This window comes from Chaetura pelagica, unplaced genomic scaffold (genome assembly GCF_000747805.2).
Source record: "Chaetura pelagica isolate M959 unplaced genomic scaffold, ChaPel_1.0 scaffold486, whole genome shotgun sequence".
NCBI lineage: Eukaryota > Metazoa > Chordata > Aves > Apodiformes > Apodidae > Chaetura > Chaetura pelagica.
Window position 1 is genome coordinate 177748 of NW_009953658.1, and position 7369 is coordinate 185116.

The 7369-nt window shown below is 52.2% G+C and overlaps 2 protein-coding genes across 2 annotated transcripts in view; both read left to right on the forward strand.

Moving 5' to 3' along the window:
• Nucleotides 1-55: 55 nt before the first annotated feature.
• Nucleotides 56-6012, forward strand: RABL2B (RAB, member of RAS oncogene family-like 2B). Its single transcript, XM_010000314.1, has 6 exons — nt 56-129; nt 2837-2916; nt 4358-4469; nt 5177-5274; nt 5510-5593; nt 5882-6012. Exons 2-6 carry the CDS (start codon nt 2875-2877, stop codon nt 5960-5962), a joined length of 417 nt encoding a protein of 138 aa, XP_009998616.1. The 5' UTR covers nt 56-129; nt 2837-2874; the 3' UTR covers nt 5963-6012.
• A 219-nt stretch (nt 6013-6231) lies between these two features.
• The window catches only part of ARSA (arylsulfatase A), a 6227-nt gene continuing 5089 nt past the window's right edge, over nt 6232-7369 (forward strand). The window contains exons 1-2 of the mRNA XM_010000319.1: nt 6232-6241; nt 6552-6599. Coding sequence (XP_009998621.1) covers nt 6232-6241; nt 6552-6599 — 58 coding nt within the window. The remainder of the gene's footprint in view (nt 6242-6551; nt 6600-7369) is intronic.

The following is a 7369-nucleotide window of genomic DNA, read 5'->3' on the forward strand; positions in this document are numbered from 1 at the left end:
GGCGGGCGGGGCCGCGCTGAGCTCGGGTCGGTCCTTAGCGCGCGCGCAGCCGCCCCCAGCAGCTCTCCACCTTCGCCCTGACTCTCTACAAGCACCGAGCGCGGGTGGACGGGCAGGACGTGCTGGTGGGTAAGTGGGAAGGGCCTGGCTGGGCGTTCCGTGGGGCCGGGCTGGGGTGAAGCGGGGTACGGAGACAGCGATAGGGGCGGTGGCGGCTGCAGCGCTGCAGGGACCCAGAAACAGGGCAGGGAGACCCCTGCGGGGGGCAGGGGGGTGCCGAGCTGGTGTGTGGGCAGGGAAATGGGGGGTGAAGGGATCACAGAATGGCTGAGCTTGGAAGGACCTCCAGTGCTCATCCCGTCCAACACCCTGCACAGCTGCCGAGGTCCATGTCCAGATGGCTTTTGAACATCTCCAAGGATGGAGACTCCACAGCCTCCCTGGGCAGCCCGTGCCAGTGCTCAGTCACCCTCACAGTGGAAAAAAGTGTTCCCTGATGTTCAGAGGGAACCTCCTGTGTTTCAGTTAGTGCCTGTTGCCTCTGGTCCTATCACTGGGCACCAGTGAAAAGAGCCTGGGTCCATCTTCTTTACACTCTTCCTTCAGAGGAAAGATTTAGATTAGACATAAAGAAGTAATTTTTTATGCTGAGGGTGGTGAGACACTGGTCCACGTTGCCCAGAGAGGTGGAGGATGCCCCATCCCTGGAAACATCCATGGTCAGGTTGGACAGGGCTCTGAGCAACCTGATCTAGTCAAAGATGTTCCTGCTCACTGCAAGGGGTTGGACTAGATGGCCTTTAAAGGTCCCTGCCAACCAAAACTACTCTTTCAGACCCCCCCAAGCCTTCTCTTCACTAGACTGAAGGGTCCCAGCCCTCTCAGCCTTTCTTCACAGGAGAGGTGTACCTGTCCCTTGGCCATCTTCATGGCTCTTTGCTGGACTCTCTCCAGCATGTCCATGTCTCTCTCCTGACCGCAGGAGCCCAGAGCTGGACACAGTACTCCAGATGTGGCCTCACCAGTCCTAAGCAGAAGTGAAGGAATGCTTTGCCTAACACCCCAGGATAGCATTGGCCTCCTTTGTGGCAAGGGGACGTTGCCACATGAAGACAGGCATGTGGAGACTGGCTGGGAGAGCTGGGGTTGTTCAGCCTGGAGAAGAGAAGGCTCCAGGGAGACCTTATTGTGGCCTTTCAGCAGTTAAAGGGGGCCTGCAGGAAAGATGGAGACAGACTTCTTGGCGGGGCCTGTTCCGACAGGACAGGGGTGGTGTTTTTCAACTGAAAGGTGTCAGGTTTAGATTGGACATAAGGAAGTTTTACAGTGAGGGTAGTGACACTCGGGAGCCACTGGCACGGGTTTCCCAGAGAAGCTGTAGGTGCTCCATCCCTGGAAGTGTCCAAGGCCAAGTTGGACAGGGTCATATGTTTATGAACATAAGACTGATCATCCAAGCCACCTTGTAGAGAAGACCTGTCATGAAGTCTGATGTGTCAAGGCAGGTAGTTTGGTCTGACAACTTAAAATTGTGCAGAATTACCACTGTCTCTGCTAGTTTAATTTTTACTCTGCTGAGGTACTTTTAGTGGCCATCACCAAACTCTGTTTGGTAGAGATAGGATTGCATTAAAATGGGGTGCATCTCTTTGTGAATCTTATTTTTTCCCAAGGATTTTAAATTTGATAAATTCCTGTTCTGGAGTGACATGGCGTATAACAGGCGAATAACAGCAAATCTGGAGGATTTGCTAATAAAAACAATGCTTTCCAAGAAGCCATGGCAAGTCCTCTCATGGCAGCTGTTTGGGAAGTTAGTTTAGGGACGTGCAGTAGGTTGTGGTCACTGGCACCTCTTTTTTTCCTTGCAAGTGAGGATTCTGAAATGTCTCATTAAAAGAACCAGGCAACTTTAGCAGTGAGGCAAAACTACCCAAAAGGAATTAAATCTGTGGTCTGATGAGCACTTGTCTGTATTTTGGGCAGTTTAAGAAGTCACCATCCTGCAAGTCTGACACAGTGTCCAGTCAGAAACTAATTTCAATGCAAAGTGGACACTAAGGAGAGTGTCCTGTTCAGCTTTAGGTGTTTTGACATGCTTCAGCCTGGCTGACAGAAGTAACTACATCTGGTGGCTCTTGGTTGAAGCTGTGTACATTTATACAACAAATAAGACACAAGTACTAGCCTACAAATCCAGTCAGAGGAGGGGAAGATCTCTACCTGAAACACACAAACAGAAAAAGTAGCCAAAATATTGATGACTGTTCAGGTGTCCTTCATGATACCCACCCAGTCTAGGAGGTATGTCAGGAACTGAGACCTATCTCAGGCTAACTCACCCTTTGTGGCTTGAGAAGGAGCTGTGTCCTGGGAAGAGCAGAGTTAGACTGTCTGGGAAAGGAGATGGAACATCTGTGCAGGCCCCTGGCTGCTCATCCCTGCGTCCTAAATCAAGCCCTTTCCAGATGTTTAGATTCTGTTTCCTGTGGTCATCTCTAGTGACAAAGTGCCACACATTCTTATCCCTCTTTGCACTTATGATTGGCTTGGTCTCACTGTCCTTTGTAAGTCATGTCTGTGGATTACTTCTTTGCTGAAAGGGTTGAGTGTGCAATGTTGAATGTCAGCACAACTCACAGCTAAGCCTGGCTAAGAAAAGGACCTAGTTTTGCATAATCTCTTAGCCCTGAAATGTTTCAGATGTTTCAGTGATGTGAAACCTCGTTTGTGACCCTGAGTAGATGGGCTGGGCTTTGCTTCCTGGGTTTGAGCTGTGAGGAAAACAGAACTTGGCAAGTTGTGTCACTCTAAGCTTGGGGTTTGTGTCTTACAGACTTCTGGGACACAGCTGGACAGGAGAGGTTCCAGAGCATGCATGCATCCTATTACCACAAGGCCCATGCTTGTATCATGGTAAGGGCAGTGTCTCGGCTGGTGGCGCTTTGGCTGGTGCCAGTTCCAGCTGTCATTGTTTGTTTGTCACTTTGCATCATTATGCTGCCTTGTATTTCTTATCTCTGCCAGTGGTTTAAAAACTTTGCTTTCTTCCCACACCAGATAAACCCCATGTAGTTTGGCATGTTTAGCTCTCTCTTGTCTTGCCTAACAGCACTCTGACTGTGTCCCCTGGCTTTGCTGTTTGCTGAATTTCCTCATTTTTGTCACTGTTTCCAGTGAGGGGGTATGTACCACTGACTGCCAGGGGGGCTGCCAGAGAGAGGGGATTCCTTCTTTCTTCTGGGATGTGGCTGGTGGGTTATGCAGCAAAGACTGCTCTGGCAAGTTCTGCAGAGTTACCACACGACAGTCCTCTCTGGTCTTCTGCCTTTTCTATGAGTGTACTTTGCACTCCCCATCTATTGCTCAAAGTGTTCTTGCTTCCTGACTCTGAACCCACTTGGGTCTCCTGGGTTGTGCTGCTGTTCTAACTTCCCACTATTTCTCATCACTTATGAGAATCATCCCTTTGCTCTGCCCTGGTGAGGCCACATCTGGAATCCTGCATCCAGTCCTGGGCTCCCCAGTTCAAAAGAGACAGGGAAGTGCTGGAGAGAGTCCAGGAGAGGACATCAAAGATGACTGGGGGGTTGGCGCATCTCCCTGATGAGGAAAGGCTGAGAGAGCTGGGACTGCTCAGCCTGGAGAGGAGAAGGCTGAGGGGAGACCTTCTTAATGCCTCCAGGTGTCTCAGGGTGGGTGCAGGAGGATGGAGCCAGACTCTGCTCAGCAGTGCCCAGGGACAGGACGAGGGGCAACGGGCACAGGCTGGAACATGGGAAGTGACATGGAAATAGGAGGGAAAACTTCTTTGCAGTGAGGGTGACAGAGCCCTGGGACAGACTGCCCAGGGAGGGTGTGGAGTCTCCTTCTCTGGAGATATTCCAACCCCCCTGGATGCAGCCCTGGGTGATGAACTCCAGGGGATCCTGCTTTAGGGGGGGCTGGACTGGGTGATCTCCAGAGGTCCCTTCCAGCCCTGACAATTCTGTCATTCTGTGATCAGTCAACTTCACTGATAGTTTAATGGTTAAAACAGGAGCCTTACCCCTGGCCCTGCCTGTCAGAGCAGATCTTGCCCAGTGCTTGTGCACTGCCTGGGTGACAGAGTGTTGTCACAGTGCACACAGTACAAGGGGAAGGGAGGAGCTGATTCCTGCATTGTGCAAAGAAATGGGCAGGCTGCACATTTCAAGGCTTCCTGGATGTTCCCCCTTTTCTCTCTCATCCTTTCCAACAAAGGACAGTTTCCTTTGTTGATGTCCTCCTGGGGAGGCTCTGTACTTGTGTTTGGTGCAGTGGGCTGGTCAGCAGCTGTCGTGCTGTTGGCCCCAGGGCAGCTGGTCCTTTTCCAAAGGTGTTTGATGTGCAGCGGAAAGTCACCTACAAGAACTTAAACAGCTGGTATAAGGAGCTGAGAGAATTTCGCCCAGAGATCCCTTGCATTGTGGTGGCCAACAAAATCGATGGTGAGTAGATCTTCTTTCAGCCTCTCAAGACTGTGATGTGATTCTCTTCTGACCTGCTGAGAAAGCATGTCATTCCTCTGTGAGGTCCAAGGGAGTTCTGAGTGTTGGTCCCCCAGGGCTAGGTGTTACCAGACCAATGGCTGGGACCCTGCTGACCTTGCATGCTGACTCAAAGTTCTTGTTTTACTAGCAATTAAAAATACAATTCTGATCCATTTTTTAATTCAAGTGATATCCTTCTAATTCTGCCCTTACCACACTGACCGTTTCATCCAGCAAGAACTCAAAAGCTGATTGGAGCAGCACCTAGTTTAAAACTGCAGGATGTCTTGCTGGAAAATGAGCATATCCCATCCTGTGGCTTCCCTAGACACAGTCAGGGGCTGCCTTTGTGTTGCTAATCTAGCCTGCAGGTTCCTAGGACTCTTCTACTCAAGTGTCTGAATACACCTGCTGGCAAAATCGTTCCCCTTCCTCTGCAGGTGACAAGGACTCTTTCATTCTGTGTCTTCTCATCAAGGGTTTGCTGATGTTATTGCTCTTAAAGCCCTGCAGCTTCTGGGGAGGACACTCCTAGCCCTGTACTACAGTGAGGAGGCCTGGACAGCTCTGTGGGGCTCTGCTCTCCACCTGTCCCACCACTCCTGCCTGCCTTGGTGTCCTGCCCACAGCAGTGTCTCACTGACCACGTCTTATTTTGCCCCCAGCGGATATGAAGGTGACCCAGAAGAGCTTCAACTTTGCCCGGAAGTTCAGTTTGCCCTTTTACTTCGTGTCTGCTGCAGATGGCACCAACGTCGTGAAGGTAAAGCACAGCTGTTTGGCTCAGCACCTATGAGACCCCTTCAGCCCAAGGACATGGAGATGGCTGTAGGCTCAGAGAGCAGAGAACGGGCTAGTACATCTGCTTGGGAGGTCTGGGTATCTATAGGTAGCTGCAGAGGTTGTTTTTGTTTTTTCTCTTGGGATGGGGGAATAGTTTGCTATGTTACAGAAACCTGGTGCTCCTTACTTGGAGTGACAAGCATTCTTCTCATCAGGTCTTCAATGATGCCATCAAACTGGCTGTTGGTTACAAACAGAACTCAGGAGATTTCATGGACGAGGTCCTGCGGGAACTGGAGGTAAGAAAGTCTCTACTGCATTCCTGATGAGTGATTTGCAGCTCTGCTTTTTCTTCCCCCAGGGAAACAAGAGCCTGTGGCAAAGGGTGGAACTTTGCAGGCATAGAAAGATGTGCCTTATGCTGATGGCACCCTGGTGTTTGTGTGCTGCTGGTGTCTAGCCTGGAAGGGCTGAGGTGGTGACCCTCTGAAGAGCGCCTGCTGCCCTAGACCAAAGTTGAAAGAACCACAGCTATGTTGCTGTTGTTCTCATGCTTCTCAGCAGCTCCTTGTCCTGCTCCTTTCCAGAGCTTTGACCTGCAGAAGAAGAATGAAAATTTGTCAGATAAAGAGGAGAGCTGCCCTGAAGAGGATCCCCCATCTGCCTAAGCCCCAGACCCACATTCCCTTTGCTCCAGATTTCTGGGGCTGGTTAGAGCAACAAACACTAAAGATTTTTTTTTTTATAAAGCTTTGAGCCTTCATCCTTCCTGCACTCCTGCTATCAGGCAGTCGAGCTGCTGCACAGTGAGTCCAAGGGCCAGCCCTCCCATTGTTCCACAGCCCAGCCAGGGCTGCTCCCTGTCCAGCCCTGTGCTCCCAGCTGCAGTTCATTGGGTTTCCTTCCCTGTTCTGTCACACAGCAGCAGATCCAGCAGATGGCTGAATGTGGGAGATTCCTCCTTTCAGGTCCACTAGAGCTGAATCAGGTGGATTCTCACACCCACGAGGCTTGTCCTGTCCCAGCCTGATGGATGTGGCTGCTGCTGTTCCCATCAGTGTGTCCAGGAGACTGAGGTTGCATTCCAGAGAGCAGGATACATAACCAGACACACAGTCAATGGAAATGGCAAAACAGATGGGCAGAGAGAAATGCCTCTGCCAGCACCCACCTGTGCCTGACCACCTCTTACAGTAACATGAACACAGTCCAGTCCTTTTCTACCTCTTCAGATGAGCAAGGTTGGATGCTGATGAGTGAAACATAAACACACCTTCCCTGCCCAATCCACAGGCACGGTGTGTTCACAGGTTCCTCAAGTAACAGCAGGGAAATCAAGTCCATGCAATATCGGTGTTGGGATGCCAGGCTGCTGGAGACCTTGGGCCCCTCTAGATCCGTGTCTCCTGGGTCAGGAGAGAGCCCCATTCCCAGCTCCCTGCTGCACTGCTCATACATGTGGATCCCACCAGCAGCCAGCCTGGGTGCAGCTCTGGCACAGGGTGGCCCTGAGCAGTGCTCCCCTGGCACGTGGTGGCCTCACCAACCCCTGGGGCTCTGCAGGCAGCTGCAGGGCTCTGCAGGGACAGAGCATGGCAGGGGCTGGGGGCTTCAGGGACCCTCAGGACAAGAAGGACATGGAGGGGCTGGAGCATGTCCAGGGAAGGGCCCCGGAGCTGGGGAAGGGGCTGGAGCAGAAGGAGAAGGGGCTGGAGAACTTGTGAGGAGCAGCTGAGGGAGCTGGGGGTGTTGAGCCTGGAGCAAAGGAGGCTGAGGGGAGACCTTCTGGCTCTGCAGCTGCTGAGAGGAGGTTGGAGCCAGGGGGGTCGGGCTCTGCTCCCCAGGAACAAGGGACAGGACAAGAGGGAACGGCCTCAAGTTGTGCCAGGGGAGGTTGAGGTTGGATCTGGGGAACAATTCCTGCCTGGCAAGGGTTGTCAGGGCCTGGCCCAGGCTGCCCAAGGTGGAGTCCGTAACCCTGGAGAGGAGCAGCGATCAGGGCCAGCTGGGACAGAAGGGATGCAGGGACATTCACCCAGGCCACGCAGCCCCAGCGGAGCAGGAACCCACGACTC

Bases quoted from the DNA above. Each gene is read 5' to 3' on its own strand.
- RABL2B (XM_010000314.1), top strand. From the start codon at position 2,875: ATGCATGCATCCTATTACCACAAGGCCCATGCTTGTATCATG. The intron at 4,470-5,176 runs GTGAGTAGATCT...TTTTGCCCCCAG, and splicing joins GGTGGCCAACAAAATCGATG to CGGATATGAAGGTGACCCAG. The intron at 5,594-5,881 runs GTAAGAAAGTCT...GCTCCTTTCCAG, and splicing joins AGGTCCTGCGGGAACTGGAG to AGCTTTGACCTGCAGAAGAA.